The 21,985-nt window shown below is 58.4% G+C and overlaps 8 protein-coding genes across 8 annotated transcripts; 4 read left to right on the top strand and 4 right to left on the bottom strand.

Moving 5' to 3' along the window:
- Window positions 1–574: 574 nt before the first annotated feature.
- Window positions 575–3,103, top strand: PSEUBRA_005725 (WW domain protein; the record flags this gene model as incomplete). The annotated part of the gene is made up of 1 exon (XM_016439134.1): window positions 575–3,103. The coding sequence occupies one exon, from the start codon at window positions 575–577 to the stop codon at window positions 3,101–3,103; it is 2,529 nt and encodes an 842-aa protein (XP_016289916.1).
- Window positions 3,104–4,097: 994 nt separating this feature from the next.
- Window positions 4,098–5,057, top strand: PSEUBRA_005724 (WD40 repeat; the record flags this gene model as incomplete). Its single annotated transcript, XM_016439144.1, has 1 exon — window positions 4,098–5,057. One exon carries the CDS (start codon window positions 4,098–4,100, stop codon window positions 5,055–5,057), a length of 960 nt encoding a protein of 319 aa, XP_016289915.1.
- A 237-nt stretch (window positions 5,058–5,294) lies between these two features.
- PSEUBRA_005723 (Phosphatidylethanolamine-binding protein PEBP) lies at window positions 5,295–6,377 on the bottom strand (the record flags this gene model as incomplete). The annotated part of the gene is made up of 1 exon (XM_016439115.1): window positions 5,295–6,377. One exon carries the CDS (start codon window positions 6,375–6,377, stop codon window positions 5,295–5,297), a length of 1,083 nt encoding a protein of 360 aa, XP_016289914.1.
- A 395-nt stretch (window positions 6,378–6,772) lies between these two features.
- PSEUBRA_005722 (uncharacterized protein) lies at window positions 6,773–7,519 on the top strand (the record flags this gene model as incomplete). The annotated part of the gene is made up of 1 exon (XM_016439139.1): window positions 6,773–7,519. The coding sequence occupies one exon, from the start codon at window positions 6,773–6,775 to the stop codon at window positions 7,517–7,519; it is 747 nt and encodes a 248-aa protein (XP_016289913.1).
- A 433-nt stretch (window positions 7,520–7,952) lies between these two features.
- PSEUBRA_005721 (uncharacterized protein) lies at window positions 7,953–9,961 on the bottom strand (the record flags this gene model as incomplete). Its single annotated transcript, XM_059465658.1, has 5 exons — window positions 7,953–8,020; window positions 8,250–8,303; window positions 8,523–8,568; window positions 8,670–9,236; window positions 9,812–9,961. 5 exons carry the CDS (start codon window positions 9,959–9,961, stop codon window positions 7,953–7,955), a joined length of 885 nt encoding a protein of 294 aa, XP_059321669.1.
- Window positions 9,962–11,026: 1,065 nt separating this feature from the next.
- On the top strand, window positions 11,027–11,668 carry PSEUBRA_005720 (Ribosomal protein L7Ae/L30e/S12e/Gadd45; the record flags this gene model as incomplete). Its single annotated transcript, XM_016439137.1, has 1 exon — window positions 11,027–11,668. One exon carries the CDS (start codon window positions 11,027–11,029, stop codon window positions 11,666–11,668), a length of 642 nt encoding a protein of 213 aa, XP_016289912.1.
- A 324-nt stretch (window positions 11,669–11,992) lies between these two features.
- Window positions 11,993–17,353, bottom strand: PSEUBRA_005719 (Autophagy-related protein 11; the record flags this gene model as incomplete). The annotated part of the gene is made up of 1 exon (XM_016439116.1): window positions 11,993–17,353. One exon carries the CDS (start codon window positions 17,351–17,353, stop codon window positions 11,993–11,995), a length of 5,361 nt encoding a protein of 1,786 aa, XP_016289911.1.
- A 567-nt stretch (window positions 17,354–17,920) lies between these two features.
- PSEUBRA_005718 (Zinc finger, RING-type) lies at window positions 17,921–20,980 on the bottom strand (the record flags this gene model as incomplete). The annotated part of the gene is made up of 1 exon (XM_059465657.1): window positions 17,921–20,980. One exon carries the CDS (start codon window positions 20,978–20,980, stop codon window positions 17,921–17,923), a length of 3,060 nt encoding a protein of 1,019 aa, XP_059320334.1.
- Between the last annotated feature and the right edge of the window lie 1,005 nt (window positions 20,981–21,985).

The raw sequence follows: 21,985 nt of genomic DNA, 5'->3' as shown, positions 1-21,985 counted from the left end.
CTTCCTTTCCTTCAACTCGCGAACAAAGCTCCTTCGCCATCCTTTCCGCACACTATCATCGTCGCCATCACCATCTCCGACCGTTCCTCTCTCGTCTCGGTATACCCTCCATCTTCTGCGGGCATAATATCAAGACGGCCCTGCAAGCTGCGCCATCAAGACCATCCGAGGCCCTTCGCTGCGCCATCTACATCCGCTACCGGTCCTAATCTCGAAAACGGTCCATTTCAACGACCTGATCATGCCCGCTCCCCCGCAGACGACTCAGCACAGCCCTTAGGGCAACGAGTCACCGCGTTCGACGATATCGATCCTTGTTCTCCGCTTCCACACGCTCTCGGCTCCGCTCACGGCAGCACGCCATCGCACGCACATCCCGCACATCTCGCTCTCAGCCAGTCATCCGCAAGGTGGAAGCAGGGTTCGCATGCAAAGCCCGCGCTTGTTACCCTAGTAACACGCCCGATCCACCGACGAAACAACTCCCACAGTGGAAGCATCTGCGGAGCACGTCTCGAGGCTACTCGACGAGTCATCTCCGATCCGCACCTCTTAGGATAGGCCACCACTCACGATGCTGCCACCGCACGAAGTAGCCACGGACGAGACCATCTTTCGTCCAGACGGCTTCATCAAGTTTCCGCGCTCCGATGGCGACCCCGACTATGGGCCGCCGAACACAGTAGTTCCGGCCAAGACAGACGTCGAAGTCAACTACTACCACGTCTTCGGCCGCGAAGAGAAGAGGCACGATCAATGGCGAACGGCGTTCGGCGAACACCTCGCGACCTACTTCAAGCTCGACCCACTCTCGCGCTCGAAAGCCAAGTGGAAGCTCTACGACTTTCCGGAGCACTACTACTTTACGGAGCAGCGCAAAGGTCCGGCGCTCGAGCCCCGCACAGATCCGTACCTCTTCGGGAGCCAAGGGCATCGCTTCCGCTCCACGAAAGAGGCGGTCGAGCACTTTGTCTGGCTTTTGTGCGATCCGGATCTGAACAAAGCAAACTGTCGGTGCAAATACTGCCACAAGGGGCCCCGCACCTCGACCGGCGGTGACGCCACACCGAAAAAGACCGCCGGTACCAAACGCAAAGGCGAGCCCATGAGCGCATCGAGCGCTGCCGGCAAAGTGGGACGTCCACGCAAGTCGCAAAACGGAGACGGCACCGAGCCGGTGCAGAGCCAGACCTCGATCACCATCCGCGGACTTGATATGAAGCGACTCGTCCCCGGTCTCACGATTGCATCCGTCCCGCAGCGCGAGCAGGAGCTCATGCACGAGCTCAAGCGCGGCGAAAAGGAACGATTCCGAGTGGGCGAAATGGTGTGGTGTCGCTTGGAGCAGCCCGTGGTCGACCCGACGGATTCTTCGAGGCAGATCGCACAATGGCCGGCCGTGATCGTCGACCCGGGAGTCGAGTTCACCATCCAGCTCGGATACGACCCAGAGGACAAGAAGGACGTCAAGACCAGCATCGAGGCCGTCTCCGCACCAAGCCAACGTGCCGAATCGCCGCCTTCCCTCGGCGGTAGCAGCAGCTCGGTGCAACAGAGCATGGTCTACCAGGTCGCATTCTTCGGAACCATGGAGACGGTCAGGGCTCCGGAATCCGCCTTGACGCCGTATCTGGCCGGTCTGATCCCGCATGAGCTGATCAACAGCGACTTGGGCGCGCGCGAGGACCATCCCTGGCTCTTCGACGAGAACGAGTTCCCGCATCTTAACCTATCGCGGCAGCCGGATCTGCCCGAGCCGAATTTCACAAAGGCTATCGTCGCGTTCGGGTTCGCTGCCGAGGCCGTCGCGGTGCTGCGCAACCTCTACAGCTTGACGGACGCCTACTCGGCGTCGGACGAACCAGAGCAGGTCTTGCGCGATCTGGGCGCGGCTCCCACGGATGAAAAGAAGCCAGCAGACATGCGATACTATCAGGGTATCTACTTTGGGCTCGAGCGACTATGGGTGGGCGACGTGGTCCGACTACGACTGTCGAAGAGCGACATCCGTAAACTCCAGGAGCAGCTCAACGCGACGCTGGTGGCGGACAAGTTGCCCGGCGCGCCCGATCCGTCCGCACTGATCCTCGACCCAGACGCGTCGTACGTGCTTCAGCTGGCGGCCATCTACAGCGATCCGCGTGCGCCCAAGATGGTGCGTGTGGCCGGCGAGATCTTTCAGATTATGCCGCAGGCCAAGTACAACGCGCTCCAGGCGGACATGCAAGCGAGCATCAAGCGGCTCGAGGCGGACGACAGCCTAGACGCGGCGGCACGACTGGAGGAGGCGAAACAGCTCGAAGCACGACTGCCCAAGCCGAGCATTCTGACGGGCAAGCCGGGCTTCCCCGCTATGCCTCCTCTTCCTCCCGGATTCGTCATGATCTCGCTCAGCGAGCGACTACAGACGCGCATCCCCCGCGAGACGACGCTCAGCATCGGCCACGTCGCAGGCAGGATCTACCCATCGCTAGGTATGCACTCGGACGGCCCACGCGTGGCCGAGCAGATCCAGCAGACACCTGCCGACAAAAGACTGGCCGCCGACGAGGACACGCAGATCGACCTCAGGGCACGCCTGAGTGTCGCCGGTCTCTTGTCGGGATGCGTCAAGGCGATGCGCGGCAGTAGCGTGCACACGTGGACGCGCACGGCGAGCTTCAGGGGAGCATTGGTGATCGCGAGAACCAAGCTCGGCAAGGTCATCTTGGGCGAGTTCGACGCTTCAGACGTTGAGGACTCGGTGAGCGTCTCGCCATCCAAGACGCCGTCCAAGAAGGGAAAAGCAGCAGCAGCGGCAGCAGCAGAATTGGCGGCGGCGGCGACGGAGACACCGGTTCAAGCAGACACGGCGGCAGCAGGAGCTGAGGCGACAAATGGGGCAGCCACGCAGTCGCAGCAGACGCCGGTCACCACCGTGGAGACCTCGCCGCAAGATGTGGCAGCGGCAACGGGGGGAGTAGCGGGAGACGCGCCGCCGTCTTCCGAGGACGAGCCGCCGCTGCTACCCGGCTGGGTGCCACGACAGTCCAAGACCATGGGGGGTTGGTACTTTGTTCACACGCAGACCAAGCAGACGCAGTGGGAGCGTCCAGCGGCCTAGTCTTTGTTTGCAGCATCTCACACGTCGCAACTCATCATCATGCCTTATCATCGTCATCTCCGTCTACCCCAATTCCTTCTGTCCGGCGATGGCCACTCACATCGCGACCGTCGAAACCAACGAGTGCGACATATCGGGCCAAAGGGTCTGTTTGCAAATCGGGGCAGTGGACTGCATAAAATTGCCTCTTTTGTCTCTGTGTGCTTCTCCCGTCAACCGCGGGCGAGGAAAATGAAATTTGGCGGCCTTTCTTTTGTGTGCGACGCTTCAGCCATCTCCTCGTTTCTTCTTCTCGACATCGTTTTCATCCCACGGGCCTTGCCTTAGCATCACGATTGCTTTTTGGCCTCCCTTACCCCTCATACTTTGCTCATCGATCGCCTCGGCAAATACTACGCCTCTGATCCCCCCGTGCGGCCGCGTTAGTTCAGCATCTGACGCCCCCAACGAGCTCATTTTTCTCGAACTAGTCAGCATCGTCAAGACCTGGACTCACCTTCACGACGCAGCATCTTCGACCAAATCCAATAGCAGCATCTCGAACGAGAATCGTCAGGCAGCTCTGCGCTCATCTCCTGATCAACACTTGTCTCACATCCATTGCAAAAACGATCGTCATCGAGCAAAGCTCTCGCTGCTCTCACACCAAGGAAACGTGCCTCGAGCATTCACTCCTCCTACGATCCTGCCTGGCTTCGTCCGCCTCAGCACCTGCTCCGTCTTTCCCAATCACGCCTCATCTCGGCTACCTCACGATATACCCTGGATCACATTCGACTCCTGATCTCATCAGCAGCCAGCAGCGTTTCGACCGTCGATACGCAAGCACGTCTGGATCGCAACGGCAAAGCATACCGATTCAACACTAGCGCCTCCCACACGTGCCAATAGTCTTCTTCGAGCGAACACCCCGCGCAGGTCAGCGACCAAAAGCGACACAAGCTCACGCAACCTCATCCTCGCAGCACGACTGTCCCCGCGTCCTCTACCAACCATGTCCTCAACTCCAATCCAAAAGTCGGTCCCGCTGACATGTTCCGGTCACACCCGACCCGTCGTGCACCTCGAGTTCTCGGACCTGCAAGACGACGGCACGTACTCGCTCCTCTCCTCATGCAAAGATGGCAACCCTATGCTTCGGGACTGGCTCGGAGACTGGGTGGGCACCTTTTTGGGTCACAAAGGTGCCGTATGGTGCGGTAAGCTCTCCGGCTCCGATGCGAGTATCGCCATTACCGGATCTGCAGATTTCTCCGCCAAAGTGTGGGATACCTTCACGGGTGAATGCCTGCACACGTTTCCGCACAACCACATCGTCCGGACGGTGGCGATCGATGGGCCGGGGGGGAAAGTGGTGACGGGCGGACACGAGAAGAAGGTGCGGCTGTTCGATTTGGCCCGACCGGACGGGGTGGAGTATTTGGTGGATAAGGAAGGACTCGCGCACGCAGGGACGGTCAAGAGCTGCGTCTGGCACAGGAACGAACGGGAGGGCGTGGTGAGTGCGGGGGAGGACAAGGTGGTGAGGTGGTGGGATACGAGGACGTTGACGAAGACCCACGAGATGGTGTTCACCGAACCGATCACGAGTATGGAGCGATCCACCGGACCTACTGGGGAGCTGCTGACGGTGACCAGTGGCAAAGAGGTCTACTTTATCGACGCAGCAACGAGGCAGGTGAGGAAGAAACATACCCTCAGCGTTCCCGTCAGCTCAGCGAGCCTCCACCCAACCTTGGCGGACAGATTCGTCGCAGGATCAAGTGGGGACGGCTGGGTAAGGATCTTCGACTACGAATCGGGCACAGAGCGCGAACTCCACAAGGGCCACCACGGACCCGCACACGCGGTGAGCTACAGTCCCGATGGAGAGTTGGCTGCCAGTGGAAGCGAAGACGGCACCATCCGACTCTGGCAGACGTGGCCGAGCAAGAAGTACGGTTTGTGGACGTAGGTCCGAGGGATGCGTGGTCGTTGCAATCAGAAAACGTCATCACATTCGTCCGTTGTGCGAGTGTCTTGGTGGTCAAGATTGAGATGCGTCGAGCTGGTCTTGAGGTCGTCACCTCTCAGCACCACCACCTTTAACAACATGCCTCGCATCACAGCCTCGAATGCAACACAGGCTTCGAGCCAATTCACACAATCGCGACCGAACATACATGAAACATCTTCATTGCAAGCGATCCCTTCAGGAATACCACTTGGATCCCCCATCGCCGACCAGCTTGCGCACCTTATCCTCGCTCGGCGGCTTTGCATATTTGGGCTCCTGCCTCTTCAACACATCCCGATAAATCCCGCTGATCGTGTCTGCGGACTCCTGCGACCACTTTGCGCGCCAGAAATGGATGCCTGCCGGCGTCAACCCTCGTTCCTGCGCAAAGGTGCGGAGGTTGAAATTCTCCCTATCCACCTCTCCCTTCGACGCGGGGGTGGGTTGTTCGAACAGAACCGTGGTGTATCGGTGGTAGGGTGTGCCTTGTTGTGGGTGAGGCGGGATCCAGTTCACCTCCATGTCCTTGGTCAGATCAACCGTGGGATCGCTCGTCGCACTCAACTGTACATCCTCTTTCAGGGCCAGCAGAGTCGTCTTGAATCCACCTACGTCCTCATCTGGTTGATCGGGATCGAGGATCGCCAGGGTATACCTCTTGGACTCCTCGTGAAAGACATTCACTTCTACCCTGGGCGCCTGGACGGTGGCGCTAGGTTCGACGAAAGCTCCGACCAGCACATCTCCTCCTTTAGCTTCGTGGTCCGTGAACCCGCTACCCGTGCCAAAGGCAACCTGCACATCCACCGTCGGCGTCAAGCCCGCCAGCACATCGGGCAGCACATGCATGAGTGTACACCTCTCCATGACTTTGGTCAGCACGCCGGAGTCGCGGCGCCACACACGCTCGCGAAGGTGACGGAACGCTGGGTTGGATGCATCGTAGTGCGTGGGCGAGGAGGATTGGAACGCGGCGAGGGTGGACGGGTCGTTGATGCGGGCGGCGATCTCGAGTGAGTCTTTGAGAGCAGCGCGGTCTGAGGTGGAGAGCGAAGTGTCGGTGTCAAGAGAGGTGATGCGGGTGCGAAGATCCGAAGCGTGGCTGGAGAGGTAGGCGAGCGCCTCGTCGTAGGCAGGCAAGACGCCTGGTTGGAGCAGCGGTTGCCAGGTCGGATTCGATGATGATGAGGAGGAGGAGGCGCGAGCCGAGTGACTGAGACTGCGTCGTTGGGTTCGCAATAGCGACCGACACGCTGTTCGAGTTGCTGATGTCGCCATGGTTGCTCGTCGTGATGGGTGAGGAGGTGGTCGATATTGGAGGGGTGAAGGGTCGAGTCCAAAAAGTCGCAGCAAAAAAAGAGTGCGTCGGTCGAGCTCGCAGGGTTTTCCTTCCAACCGCACGAGACTGCCAGAAATTTCACCGGACCCATTGACAATCACGGTGTAACATTGGCTAAAACGCGCGCCTCCGCGGAATGAGACAGCTGACGTGACGAAAAGTGACGTTGGGTGGAGGCATATTCATCCTACTCCAGCCATGCTGTCACAGGGGAGATCGTCTTGGGGGCCAAGCTGACTGAGACGGCCCTTGCGAGAACCCTTATCTATCGACCCTCGCGAACAACTTTCCTGTCCTCCCACCACCATCCTCATCGCACCTCGCACACAAAGCAATGAGACTGTCGCCCATCCCCTTACTCGCCGCACTCAGCCTTACCGCCTCATCGACTACCGCCGCTTTCCCTCCCACCGTCGGCCTCTCCACGCTCTACGCAACCAGCTCGGCCCTCATCCTCTCCTCCTCGCCCCTCGTTTCGGCCTCCTCCCCGCCGATCCACGCCTCGCAGCGTACCTTCCGACTCGGTCATCCCGCCGCCTCCTACACCACCATGTCCACCCCATCCCTCCCATCTCAAACGGTCGCCTTTCCGGGGTTCGAATCCACCCCGCGCATCGAACCCTCCTCGTCGACCGCACAGCTCATCCGCGACGCCCTGGATCTGTTCGGTGCCCGCCCTTCGCCGGATATCTTCACCCGCTGGTCACCCACTGCGGTGTTCGCCGATCCAATCTGTCATGCCGAAGGAGCCAAACAGTATTTGGCGCAGTGGTACGGCATGCCTGCTGCCTTCACGCAGTCGGAGACGCTCGCGTGGAAGCTCATCAAAGAGGAAGAAAGGAGGATCGAATGGGTCCAGAAGCAAAAGTATAAAGTCAAGGGACTGGGGATGGTCAAGGAGATGGTGAGTACGGTGGTGGTGGAGCGAGGAGAGGATGGAAAGGTGACGAGGTTTGAGGATCGATGGAATCACAAGCCGATGGGCAGTAGTTTGGGGTGGCCGTTCAGGAGATTGAACGCGGTGACGATGCCTTTGATCATTGGCGTACCCAAGGAGACGCAGGGTGCGGTCAAGTTGTAAGAGCTGCGATGCGTTGTGGAATGTACGTTTTGTGTTTTTGCCGACAAGAGTGTCTGTGTGAAGACTCTGGCAGATGTGTCACCCTCGGCGGCCAAGTCGAGTTCAAACGACCGGCTTGTTGGACGCCGGTGCGGTCAAGCTGTAGGTTCTCGCAATGCTAGTCTGCAATCTGTTTCGTAACCTGCAACGGCCATCTGCGTGCAGCCTGAGGTGTGTGACGTTCCGTAGGGGGCAGCAGGGACATAAGTTATGTGAGACCGCTTCGACTTGATGCGAGCGGCGGCTTTGCCCTGAATATCGATGTCTTTGGAACGTCTCGGGACTTCTTCTCCGTTCGGTATCACCTTGCTCGACCGTGTCTGACCACCGTCACCACTCCTTCAACTCCCCTCTTCATCGAACAGTATCACTCACAGTCACGCATCACATCTCTTCACTCGACATCATTCATGGTCTCCAAGTCGTCAAGGGGTATCATTGAGAGGGTATACACTGGCGCAACTAACACAGCAACAGCAAACAAAACCTTGTCAGCATCGCCATCCTCTTTCTCCCTCACGGAGGGACGAGTCGCATGTTCCCGCAAGAAGGTTCAGTATGGGTGCCCTGAAAAATGGGTTTAGTGGCAGGGCGGATTCGCCATGTGTGTGTACGAAGACCGTCGTGATTGATTGAAATTCATCATTGTAGTTGCGGGAGATGCGACTCGCCTCCTTTGGATCGAACGTACCTTGTCTTTTGCCGCCGTGTGGATCAAATTGTAGATGGTGAAGAGGGGATATATCTATCGGAACAGCAACCCAAGATGTCAGTACAGCTGCAAGGCTTGTGTACGCAAAGCATCTCCTCGAAAGCGCGAGCAAAGCTCATTAAAACAGCCTAGTAAGTGTCCTTCATGGAGCAATATCGGACGGTAATTTCCAGCATCCCCCGAAGGGTGATACAATTGATAATCCTCGCTGGCTCGCGCTTGGTCGAAGAGGTGCTTGAGAACAAAACTTACTGTTGGTTGCTATGCGGGTGGTTTGTTCGGACGTCGATGTGTGCGACTGTTTCCAGCGGCAGGGAACTTGTTCGTTGAGGTTGAATTGCCAGACCGAGAAGAAGTTTGCTGGGTGATTCGCCGAAGAGCCTTGTCGACCTCTTGCACCAGTGTGTCCACGTCCTTGAGGTAGACTGTCGGCTGAGCGACGAGCATGATCACGTTCTTGCGCAGATCGAGCAGTCTTTCGACGTCCAGGTTCGCTTCTTGCAGGCGAAAGATGGCCGTGCGAAGGGCAGCGACCAGCTTGGTTCTGACACGGTGTCGAATCACCGCGCGCTTGTGGATGCGTTTCTTGGTCGACATGACAAACACGCGAAGGACCGGCCTTGCATCATCTGCCTTCGATAACATGGGCAGAGAAACTTCGAGGGGCTCCCATCGAGCCTCGCCATCGTGATCTCCCGGACTCGACGCATCAGACGATGCTACAGGCGGAGAACCGAATGTCAGTCGAAAGTGACGCCCTTGATGAGTCGAAAGGTGCGGAGGCATCGGCAGCCAATGTGGCAGCAACCGAGTCTCGTCTAAGCACCCATTCCCGTCGACCAGATGCCGCGGAAAGGGCTTGAGAATCATCGTAAAGTCAGAGCAGTGGAACGAGGGTTCGCTCCTGCTGGGAATGAAGAACTGGCTCAGACCCTTTTCCAGACTCGCGTGCGGCAAAGGCTTGACCTGCGGGATCGACATCATCGAAGGAAGATGAGTGTCAGTGACCACGACTCGCTTTCATCCACCCGAGAGAGAAGAGAGTGCGAATGGATACCAAAATGTAGCCAGGACCCTAGGTTGTAGCCTCAAACGAGCATTGGTACATAGTACCTCACTCCAAGTGCTATGAAATTAGGGTGCCAGCCCAAGTACATTCATCCCGGCGCAGACCCCCTCCAAGGCCGCCGTTTACCCCCAAGAGGTCGAACAGCGCGGAAAAGGGAAAGCGCAACACAGGCGAAGAGGTGACAAGGGCACATTGATCTAGGCAAAGCCGCCGCCAGGGTGATCGCGTTTTTTACACGTCCACTCGCCCGCCCGTGAGGGCAGGCTCGTGGCCTCCTCCTATGTCGAGGATGTCGCTCCCAATCAGACGATACTGTGCTAGGGACGCAGGTCGAGCCGAAGCTCAACCGCGCCACGTGCACCGGCGCCAAAGAAAGTGACCTTGATGACGATGATCGTCCCAAGGGTCAAATTGAAATGCAAGGTGGAAAGGGAGAGGGAAGTAGGGAAGATGGAAAGACTGTGAAGCTTACCAGAATGCGAGGAGTCGTCGAGGACGAAGCCTGTGTCGACGACTTGCGGAGCGACAACGCCGGACTCCGATCAGCTGAGGTCCATGACGGCGCCAACGCTAGTGTCCGGCTAAGGCGTGGCAGCTGGACAGCTTGACGCACGCATTGCATCGTGTTATGTCCTTATCGCGTCTGAGCAATACGAAGAGCAATGACGACGAATGGTCAGCAAAGACTCGTCCTTCCCTGCGGCATCGACCAAGAAGCAGCACGTGGCATCGCATCCGAACGGCCTACAGCAAGCGACGTAGAATCAGTAAGCTTTGCAAAGTTAACGCGAACCAAGACCGCGAGACTCTAGTTTGTAAAATGCTGTTGCATCCTTTTGTGCGTCGATGGGATGCTGTGAGCCGTTGAATGCGATGCTGTGCTGCTCGAAGGTTGATTTTGCCTGTGGTGGAATGAACTACGAACCTGTCGAGAACGAATGCTGAGTGGAAAGGGTATATGGCTCGGTAGCGATATTCTGATCGTAGCAAGCAAAGGAGGCGCACAAGAGACGAGTCAGTCAGATGCTCCATACTGGTGCTGTATGCTGCTGCTTCCATCGATGGCTTCTGATCATCTGATTCGTGTATAAAATTTCTGATTGGATACGCAATCACGAACATCATGCGTGTGGTTGTGTGTAATCCTTTGAGAAAGGCCATCGTTCGGCAGTCGCTGCTGTGACGAACGGACACTTACGTTATGAGAAGCCAGAGGGTCAACGCACTTACAAGTCGCGCCGACCAGCGGGCAGACTTGTGACCATGGTGAGGATGATGGTGGTGGAAGTCGCAGCAGTCGGTGCGTCGAGCAAGAAGACTCGAGGCTGAGCCAAATTTTTCGCAGTGCCTTTTGGCTTTCTTCCTGAGAAAAAACTGCGGTTGGCCAGCTGGAGAAATCTCACTTCGCACGATATAGACGCTCGAGGTCTCGTGATCGACCCTGCAAAATTCGAATTTGTTACATCGCCCCTTCTCTTGGGCGCCATTTTTATTCAGCCTTCTCAGAGAGGTTTGGTCGAAGCTGCGACCTGTTGCCTCTCCAAATTTTGAGCTCGAATGTGCACTTTTTCCGGTTCTTCCTGCAATTTTTCATTTCCAGACCGCTCTCCACTCTCCACACCATCGCTCACACCACATCCCTCTCACATATCACCCTCCCTTCGCACACCCCACACGAATCGCAACGATGGCAAAGGACGAATCCAAGAAGGACAAGAAGTCGAAGCGCAAGTCGGACGTCGCCGCTATGGACGTAGACGCCGTCACCGACGTCGAGGCTTCCCCCTCCAAAAAGGAGAAGAAGGAAAAGAAGGAGAAGAAGGCCAAGCTCGAGTCCGCCGCCATCGACGATGACGGTTCGGACGACGAAGAAGCGACTCCCTCCACACTTGAGATCTCGCCGATCGCACAACCGCTCGCGCAGGCCAAGATGAGCAAGAAGCTCTTCAAGCTGACCAAGAAAGCGTCGAAATCGCGCGGTCACGTCAAGCGCGGCGTCAAGGAGGTGGTCAAGGCCCTGCGCAAGGGCGAGAAGGGACTGGTGGTGTTGGCGGGGGATATTTCGCCGATTGATATCTTGAGTCACATCCCCGTGCTCTGCGAGGACACCAGCAACCCCTACATTTTTGTCGAGAGCAAGGAGGCGCTCGGCGCCGCCAGCGCGACAAAGAGACCAACCAGCGTCGTCATGATCGTCCCCGGCGGTGGCAAGAAGGCCGCTGCCAAGGGAAAGGACGCGAGCAAGGCAAAGGAGGAGTACGCAGAAGACTACGCGAGTCTCCACAAGCAGGTCCAGACCCTCAGCGACCAGGTCGCCATGGCTGTCTAAGTACATCGTCTTCTCCCGCACTTCTAAGCTTGTCTGCCAGCTCACAAACGACAGGCACCGCCCCCGCTTTGCATATCCGTCTCTCACGTCTCGTTCCGGCCTCTGTACACTAGTTTCCCACATTCGCGATTACGCTTTTAGCCATGCCGATTGTCTGTCCGTCTCCCTTTTGGCTCAGCGTCCCATCTCAGCTCTAAGTGAGCGATCTGTGAGCACTCGTGACATCAGAAGATTCGCTGGCGGCCGAACAAGCTCAACACATTCATCCAAGAAAGAGACGAGCAAGCTGACATTCACATTGACACCACCTCCGCCCCTCCTTCATCAACGACCCTGCCCACCCAATCGCTTCAACAAGCCCTCTGCACTGGACGTCGACTCTGGCGTGCCCTGCCCTGCTTCCGCCTCTATCGGTGCAATAGCCTGAAACAGCGACGGCCTGGACTGCGACCCCCGCCTCGCCGTGGCATCGCCCGGGATGGGCGCAAATGGCGGCGCTTGGACCGCTTGCGCTGCTGCCCCTGTGAAGCGGCCCAGCGTCTGGCTGAGGAACGAGGACTTTTGGGTCGAGGCGAGTGCAGGGCGCGCTGAGTTGCTGAAGCTGGGTGAGCGCCAGGATTGACGTTTTGCCGCAGCCGAAGTGGACGGATCCGCGTCTTCCACTTGACCGATCAGCGGCGAAGGCGGCCCGGCAAGTGAGCCGGATGAAGAGAAGGACGAGGGGAACGCTCCGGGAATGGCATGTGCGGTAGTGACGCCGGTGAGAGCGACCGACGACGAAGAGGATGCTTGTCTGCGATGGATGCTCGTTGATCCACCGGTGTCAAAGACGATGCTCCGCCCGTTGATGCGGATGCCCACCGCTTGGTCTGATGCCGAAGCGGTCGATGCTGAGGACGCAGTGCGCTGCGAGGCCTTGGACACGGCATCACTTGGCCATCGCTGGATCTTGGGGGCTTCACCCTTGCCAACATTGCTGTCGTCCTTCTGCTTGCCACTGCCAGATTCGCCAGCAGACGTGCTGATGTGCAGACTCGACTTGCGTCGCGGCTGACCGCGTCCAAGCGTGCCCATGCCTTCCCTATCGACCGGTAGCGACGCAGGTCCAGGTGACTGCGAGAACGGATTCGAGACAGCAGTGTCCACCAGATCCGATTGCGGCGCTCGCACTGCACGGATGGCGATGCCTTCGGACCGACTCTGAGATGCAGGAGCAGACGTCACTGTGCGACCCTCAAAGGACGGAGCGTCGGGACTCTCGATAGCACCGTGTCGTCGAGCGCCAATACGACTCGACGGAGAGCCGTTCTGCGATCTTCCTGCAGCGTCGAAGCGCCACTTGTTTGGCGTACGACCAAAGGCCGGTGGCATGGTGGCATGCTCGATCAATGTAGACCGATGGCTCGTGGAACCTGTCGTGCTGGAGGCGTCGCCGTCGTTGACGTCGCCCTTGCGCGAGTCTGCTTCTTCCACAATGCCAGTAATGCTGCGGGAAGGCCAGGGTGCAGCATTAGCGGATGCGCCCGAGCTTGCTCTCCACCTTCCGATGACGCCGCCGCCGACGGTACTGAAGGCGCTGTCTGCGCGAAGAGACGAAGCCGGCGAAGCACTGCGCAGAGCACGTGTCAAGCCAGATGCCGACGTGGACGAGTGCGGCTCTACACCCAGATCGGATTGCTCGGATTTGATATCGAATTGTCCCGGCAATTCTGGGTTCTTGGTTGAAGCAGGCGCGGACAGCTCGGCTCCTGACCCGATGCGTGGCGAAGTGCTCGGCGTCTGCATCGGCGGTGTCGATTGCTCGGGCCCATCTGCTTTGTCAGACTGCAAAGAGATTCCACTCGTCTGTCCAGCTGGATCGTCCTCTTGTGGGTCCTCCTTCGGCTTCGAAGCTTCAATTGCTTCCGCCTCTGCGGCAAGCTCCGGCTTGGCTGCGCTTGCATCTCGACCTTCTTCGGCCAGACTCCTGAGGCTGGTCACCGCGCCTTCGCTTCGGCTCCTCGGATGACTAGGTGATTGAGTCCTGCCTGCCGATCGACCATTCGTGGCATCTTCCGAACCGTTCGTCCCGCCGATGGCAGCCGACGAACTCTTCCGACTTCTCAGAGGAGGTGCCGAGCTGTGGCCGCTGTACGTCTCCACGTCAAGCAAGAAGAATCGAACGCCTTCTTGTAGTCGGAACGGATTCGCGTCTTCTTCCTCCTCTGCCTTCGCCTCGCCGGCGACAGGCACCACCTTGTCGGTGATGCTCGTAATGCGTGCCACGATCCATTCCTTCGTGCGCAGCTGCTCGGCCAGAGGTCCTTTGGCGTTGAGGAAAAAGTGAGGGAAGCTGATGTTGAACGCAGCCCACGGCTTGTTTGCCAGATTCGAGCTGCGTGTCGGCAAGAACAGCGCCAAGTCGCCAGCCTGGAAGTTCTTGAAGGCGATCTTGTCCCGCGCAGCATGCTCGGCTTTCTTGACCTTCTCGTTGGCCGATTTCCACGCTTTCTGCCACTTGCGCACGATGATGTTGAGATTGTCGAGCTTGCCCTTGACCTCGTCATACATCTCGGAGGCGTCAAAGGCACGCAGCGCTTCGAGGGTCGTCTCGACCGTTGCGCTTTCTGCCTCGGCGTCGAATGCTTCCAAGGCCACCTGACGCTGGGATTCAGAGAGCTCGGAGGCCGACAGACTGCCTGCCGATGCAGCGATGGCTCGTTGCGCCACGATGGTTGCCCCAGAGGAAGCAGACATCGCAGCCATCGACTTGTCGGCAACAGGTGCCGTGCTGGAGGACGAAGCCTGACGTGACGATGAATGCGTCGGCATGGCGCGGACCGTCTTACGAAGTGTGCTTGTCTTGGCAAGAAGCCCACGCGTGCGCTCGAGCAGCAGCTGTCGACTGGCTTCAACCTCCCTTCGTGCGGCTTCTGCCTCGTCAGCAAGCTCCTTGGCATGATCCATCTCCTTGACGATTTCCTCATGCGCAATGTCGGCAGCCCGCAGCTGGCCACGCAACAGCTCGATGGCTTCGCGATCAGGCATGCGGCTCTGCTCAGCTCGCGTGGCAATGGCAGCCTGCTTCTCGAGCAGCTTCTCCTTGGCGTCCAAGTCTGCCTTGAGCGATCGGACTTTCTCTTCCAAAATGGCGCGATCCCCATCAGCCTCGGCGCGATGCGATCGAATCTGTCGTTCCTTGGTGGCCTCGACCTCGGCTGCTGCTTCGCGTGCCTTGGCTGCGTCTGCGTGAGCGTTCGACAGCTGCTCAGTGAGCTCGTCGATACGAGCCTGCGCAGTGCGAAGCTCACCCTCTGCACTGGAGCCTTCGCTCAGCAACGCCTCGATACGGTTGCTTGCGTCAATACGCGCGCTCTTGGCCTCTTCAAGCTCGACATGCAGCTCGTGAGCCTGTGCCTCGAGCTCGGCAACGCGGTCCGCCTCCTCCATCGCTTCCTGCTTCGCTTCGGCTTCCGTTTGATGGCTCTGCTCCAGATCTCGGCGCAGCTGGCTGACCTCGTCGACCATGTTCAGACGACGCTCTCGTTCGAGCTCGAGATCGGCGCCCATGGTGTCGATGCGACTCTGAGCTTGACGCTTCTCTGCTTCGAGCTTGGCCACGTCCGCTTTGCCGGTCTCGACCTGCCGCTTGAGAGTCTCGATCTCGGATTTGAAACCTACAAGTCGAGATTCGTGTTCAGCTTTGATCGTCCTCGCTGCTTCGTCCTTGGCGAACTTGGCTGCAGCAAGCTCGCTCCGAAGCTGCGAGAGCTCTTGATCGTTGGCAGCAGCGATGGACGCCGTAAGACGTTGACGACGTCGGAACCTCTTTCGCGCTCGTATCGAAGTATCAGAACCGCTCTCGTTTACGTCCTCCTCCTCCGATCCTTCCTCGTCTTCCCGATTGAGGAGCTGGCGATTGACGAGAGTGATGAACTCTTCATCGAGATCCTGTAACGCTGCAGCGAGGGCTTGCAGTGCAGCTTTGACCTCTGGGATTGGACTGGGATCGCCTGTCATGCCGTCGGTGTCCTCGCGCAGCCGAAGGTCCACCTGATCGAGAAGCTCATAGAGAGACTGCAAGTCGGTGACACCCAGGTCTGCCATCCCCTCGCTGCTGACTCGCGGTGTCGTGATCTCGAGGCTCGGCGGCTTGTCATCCATGCCCTTGACCTCCCACGGTAGCAGTGAAGATACGTCGCTGCGATAGAATTGCCTGCGCTTCCATTCTGACGCAGAAACCTTCGCCATGAGTTCTGCGAGCGACTGCGACTTGCCGAGAAAGTGTTTGGCAAACTCGCGCCGCCTCACTACCTCGACAACCGTTGCACCATAGGCCCAGAGCATGTTCTTGAGGCGGTGCAGGTGCTTGAAGCCATCGAGCTTGTTCGAGTGCAGATCCGCATCGACCGCAGCTAGTAGAGAGCCAGTTTCGGTGAACTCGGACTGGATCCCCGAGATGTCGATGAGCAGGTGAAGACTGCGCTCCAAGATGTCGTTGCGATCTTGCGTCAAGCGTTGCACTCCTTCGCGCACCACCTCGTCCAGCAACAATAGCTCTTCGGAGCTACCAACAATCTCGTCAAAGGTATCCTGATTGATTTTGTCAGCGACAGGCCAGCCTTGAGAGTCCGGTGAGCAAGTCGAGTGGATGAAAGCATGAAGCTGCCGAGTACGTGATTCTGCTTCCACAACACGCTGATAGGTCTCGTCAGCTACTTCTGGGGTCGTCGACTCGACCTCGTCAGACAAACCCTGGGTGTCGTTGCGCACGAGCGAGAGGTCCGCCTCGATCCGCTCGATCCGCTCTCGAAGCTCGGAGTAGACTCGATTGCAGGCGTCGGCGACCGCGCTCATCTTGGTCTTGCTGATGTAGTCGCCGAGCGTGCGATGTCTGGGTTTGCTCGCTGCCGACTGTCCGTTGCTGGTCCCGCTTTGCGCAGAGGAGGTCGAAGCAGCTGCAGCGTTGGCCATTTGAGCACTCGTAGATTGCAATCGAGGATGGATCGAGACCATGCCGAGAATGCGAAGATCTCGCTCGTAGCCTTGCAGCAAACTCTGCATCCTCGTCAGCTCCTTCTGCGCCACATCATCGATGAGAGCCTGAGCTCCCTTCTCGATGTTGTTGGCATGATCTCGAAGATTTGCCAGCGCGACTTGCAGACTGCGCGCGATGAGCGTGATGCGCTCAAGCAGCTCACGGCAGGACTGCTCGTGCTTAGTGACAGTTCGTGCAACCTCCCCTGCCCAACTTACGAGAGCTTCGAGTGACTTTGGCGTGGGTGGGAACGAGAGCTCGGCGTCTGGTATTGTCGGTACTGATTCCAGTGTAGTGTGCTCCGCCAACTCTGTAGCCAGCTCTGTCGGATCGGTGTAGAGGAATTCGCGGTTGTAGACGAAGAACTCTTGAGTGTTGGAATCGTGTTGCGCGTCATCATGTGGGCCTTGATGTGCCGATGTGGAAGGGTCTGTTTTGACAACAGAAGTGGATGCAGAGAGAGAAGGAGATGTGGCGGTTTGCTGAACGATGCGATCGAGCAGCTCCTGTTTGAGCTGGCTCCCGTCCGAGGTCATGCAGATGATAGCATCGGAGGGGATCTCGGTTGCGAGCGAGAGGCAATCGAGGAGGTCATCGAGCGAGGCGAACTGCGAGAGGGGCTGATTGACGACGATCGAGCGGCCGTCGTATGCTCGAATGACCCTCATAGTGGCTGCCTGATCAAGAGCCGGCAGCCAGCCGGCAGCGGTTCTTGTTGGTCGGCGGGAGACGTGTTGGTGTTCGCTCGACTCGTCAAGGTGGCTAGCTGTGGAGCGCTGCGACTGTCTTATGCTACTTCATCGCAGTCAAGATCTAACCTGAGGCGTTCCTGCAAAGCCGTCGTTCGAGATGCAACAAGAAGAGAAACTGACAATGGACGAAGTGAGGATGGTCGCTTGAGTGAATGGTAGCACAGCAACAAAGGCTGAGTCGACACCCTGCATGTGATACACTCAAAGGTTGGACCCTGACACCCTCCTGAGCCGTGCGCGCGTGGTGACTTTTCAGCAGCGCCGCCTCCACCGTGATTTCATGCGAGTCACGACTCAGCCGCAACCGGCCATATGACGTGCTATGCTGTGACCACAGATGCTCAGATTCTGCACGACCATTCGTCTCAGACACGCAGATGGTAGGGAGAGGATGTGAAACGCGAGTGTAGTGGTCGATTGCAGTGCGAAACAAAGTGCATGTCCAGAAAAAACCTTTGCGAAGGCTGCTCATGAGGAAAAGCTTCACATGGCTTCCGAGATGCGTCGCTTGAAGCGCGCCATCTTGCTTTCCGATGTTGGCGAGGTGGGTGGGCTTGGGTTGTCAGCGTTCCTGCCGTGATCGCCACTGGTGCTGTCATGCTTGCCCTCGGAATCCTTGTCCTGCGCACTGGGATTCAGACCGGTGGGTCCGACGTCGGCGATGGGGGGTGCTGGCACCACGGACGGCAGCTTGCCAGACCCATCTCCAACGACAGTCACGTCGGGCTGTACATTGAGCCGTGCCTTGCCCTTGCCATCTCCACCTGCGCTTGCATGCCCACTCTGAGCGCCCACGACCGAAACTTCGACATCCTCCTCAGCTGTGTCCACGTCCTCTGCTCCGTCGCTGGAGCGCTTCCTGTCCATGTCGTTCGCACCAATCTCACTGCGTCGGGCCCTGCTCGCCCCTGCTGGAATGGTGGCCGGCACTGATGTTAGGGCCGGTGCCGATCGGCCTTGCGGAAAATCCCGCGTCGAGGAAGGTGAAGACGTGTGGGTAGCTGTTGCGTGCGGCGCCTCAGCTAGCGTGCTGAGAAAGGTCGAGTTGAGCGGAGTGCCTGCTTCTTCGAGACCGGGCGAGAAGCCCCCGACCGCTCCTCCGGGCCAACCTTCTTCCGGACTGCCAATGGCAACCGGTCCAGCCAGGCTCGAGGATGTCAGCGTAGCTTTGTTCCCAAGCAAGCTACGCTCGCTGCCGCCAATTGCAATGGGCCCTGAACCACGACGGGTAGGGGACCCAGCGTCTGTCGAAAAGCGACCCGCCCGGTGGAGCGATGCAGCAGCATCTACCCCGAGGACACGGTCTGAGACCGCCATGGCGCCCAGGTCTGATGTCAAGCCTGCTGTCTCGGCGCCGCCGTCACCGACAGCGAACGTCTCATCCCCCGCCAAGGGACCAGCGCTCGAGCCCACCGCAGTATCGGGACGTGCCCAGTCGTTCTTGCGTCTGCTGGAGGCTGCGGTGCCTCGTCCAAGCGCGGCGTTCGTGCCGGCATGATCAGATTGCAAATCTGTCAACAGAGGCGATGTTGCCAAGTTGAGCGGTGGTCTTGGCGCTACCCCGTTCGTGTTGGCGGATGCGCTGTTCGGCCCAGATGCGTCACCACTCGAAGCGCCGTTGAGGAGCACCGAAGTCAGAGACGGAGGCAGGGCGGCAGCCATGGGCGAGTCGAGCTCCACGGCGGGAGTGCCTACTTCAAGCGGCAATTTGCCCTGCGCCAGACGTGCCTCTGCTGCTTCCGCTTCCAGCAAGAGCGACTCTTGCCATGCCTCGTCCTCCTCGACGTCGGCGTCCAGATCCGCAAACGTGCGGCAGAGCGGGCAGGAGAAGCCGGGATGATGCAAGTTGAGCAGCGGTCGAATGCATTTGTAGTGGAAGACGTGCGAGCATGGTGCGATGAAGAGCGCCTGACAAACGGTCACAGAGAACAGACAAATGCAGCAGTCTGTGACGCTGACACCTTGCCTGTTGGTAGGCAGAGCAGCAGTGGCGCCCTTGCCCTTGTCATCGACGGTGGGAGGCGAGAGCGATGAACCTTGCAGAGCACGCAACTGGCGGAGTGCGTTAACATTGAACTGGTTGGCTTCGCGCTGCCAACCTCGGTTGAGCTCGACCCGCATCTTGACGCAGCGATAAATCTCCTCGGTGCCGCCCTGATAGTCGACGCCAAGCTGGACAACGTCTCCATCCTTTATCGCAAACGGCTTGGACTCGAGGTTGGGCCCAGACAGGCGGATGTGGTTGAGGAAGGTGCCGGACGACGACTTGGTGTCTCGGATGAAGAACTTTCCGTTTGGCTCACACCAGATCTCTGCATGACCTCGACTGACCACTTTGCTCTTGAACGCGATGCGAGAAGAGTCGATACGACCGCCACCACCATGACTGCCGCTGATGGGAATGGCTCCACCTCGTGCGCCTGGTTGACCGCGACTCGACTGCACCGGTGCTGCTGCGGAGCCAAGTTCACCTGAGGAGGTGGCGTCATTGACGACACCAGCTAGTGTTGCTGCGACCGGATCGCGGTGCGAAGGCTGTCGATCGGTGAAGCGGCCTACCTTGACGCCACCGTCGCCTTCTTTTAGGTCGCGCTCGATAGGCTCGAAGTGCAGCGAGCGAGTGGCTTCGAGATGTGGCACGAGTCGGATACGGTGCATGCCGTTGAGCGGGCGTGTGCCGGCTGAGGAAGCGGAGCCAGCAGTGGCAGCAGGAGCTACTTCAGTTGAAGAGTCCTCCTGGATGGGCTGAGCGTTCTGCGAAGCAGCGTTGGCTTCATCCACAGTGGTGCTCGGCTGAGCGACGGCCGCAGCTGGGTAAATGGCTGGAGCTGCTGCTGACGCAGCAGAGGGAGAAGTTGTCACATTGCGAGGATTGGCAATGGCAGCACTGCTATCATTGGCAGATTGTGGGTTCATGTTGGCGCGATACGAGCCGGACCGCGCAAGAGGTGAAGCAGGCGCGGTTGCATTGGCGGTCGGGCGCATGGGACTGCTGGTGTCTCTGTCGATGGCAGACGAGCTCGTGGTTCTGGGCATGCTGAAAGAGTCGCGATCGCGAGTGGTAGATCGCTGGGAATCGCTGCGATTGGCAGGACCTTGAGAGTAGCGACGGAACATGCGACCGAGGGCGCTGCCAGTGCCGCTAGCATTCGAGTTGGCAGCCATGACGAAATTGTTCTGAGACGAAGTCCCCTGAGGAATGCGTTCGAGGTTTGGCGAAGTGACGCGGGTCTGCAGCGGTATGCGTGACGGGCGAGAAGGAGATTGAAACGCCGATGCTGAAGCTGAAGCTGAAGGCGAATACAAGTGCACTTGCGAAGAAGAGGAGCTCCTAATGAGGCCAGAAAACGTGGAAGGGCCAGCGGAGGGGGACAAGAGATTGGAGGTGCTAGCAGCGAAAGAGGCCTGATTTGCGTGGCTGGCTGTTTTGGAGCGTCGACCGAAGCGTGCGTAAAAGGGGAGTCGTTGTGGCGAAGGAGCGTCAGCCAATGAATGTGGGCTTGTGGGTGATGTGGGGATGCGGTCGGCTGATGATGACGACATGAGAAGCCGGAATGCTGCTGGCTACGACTTTGGCTGAGACGACACGATCGGGGACACGTCACTTGAAAGCTGAAGCCAGCGTCGAGCGATGATCGGCCATGAATAGGGTTTGATGATTGCCGGTCGAGAGGATCAAGGTCGGATCGTCGAGCGGTCCTATGCGGTGGTCAGCGAAGGCGAGGATTGAGAGAGTGCTGGGCCTTGACGAGTCGCAGAAAGAGGCTGAAGTTGTTGGCGAAGTCGATTGCCAGTCGAAGAAGCGCCGTTGATCGTGCGAAAGCCTAAGCGTAGAGAATCGATGGCTCGGTCTGAGCCCAGGGCTGCAGCGTTTGATAAGCAGTGGTGTGCTGGTGCAGCGTCGTCGTCCGAATCCAAAGCTTGATCCAATGTCGCGGCGCAAGGATAGCGTTGACTACGCCGATCGATCCAATGCTAGAGAGTGAAGGTGGCGATGATGGCGATGAGGGTGGAGTGGAAGCGAGTTGAGGGGCAAATGGGGCTCGAGCTGGGCTGTGTGTGGCTTGGCCAGCGGCCGCCTGCAGCTCCAACACGCACGCCGCCTTTTGGCTCACGCTTCTCAGTGGGGTAACTGACTGACTCTGAGTCAAAATCAGCAATTCCCACAGAGCAAAGGCACAAGCTCAGTCAGAGGCAATCCGCCCTTTTCCCTTTCGCTTCTCTGGCTTTGTTTGCTGAGCAGCCGCAGACACTCTAATCTCACTCCCACATTTGACCGGCGGATGCAAAGCAGCCTCAGAACAAGCTCGCAAGTCAGGCACACTTGCATTGCATAGCCAGAAAGCTTATTCCCGGGTGAAGCGGTGCTTATCCTCCTGCTTTTACTCGCATCTCTCTTTCAGGTAGAACAGGATGGAAGGCGGTCAAATAGCCTGATGATCCGTACAAGGGAGCATGACTGCTGCTCGGAATGTGTATAGATGAGCGAGCATTGACGCCATGCACGTAAGCTGATGATCATGATGCTCGTCGGCAGTCCTTCCACCG

Source organism: Kalmanozyma brasiliensis, assembly GCF_000497045.1.
Source record: "Kalmanozyma brasiliensis GHG001 unplaced genomic scaffold PSEUBRA_SCAF7, whole genome shotgun sequence".
NCBI classification, from domain to species: Eukaryota; Fungi; Basidiomycota; class Ustilaginomycetes; order Ustilaginales; genus Kalmanozyma; species Kalmanozyma brasiliensis.
Note: the sequence above shows the minus strand (reverse complement) of the source record. Positions and strands in the feature narration are given on the sequence as shown.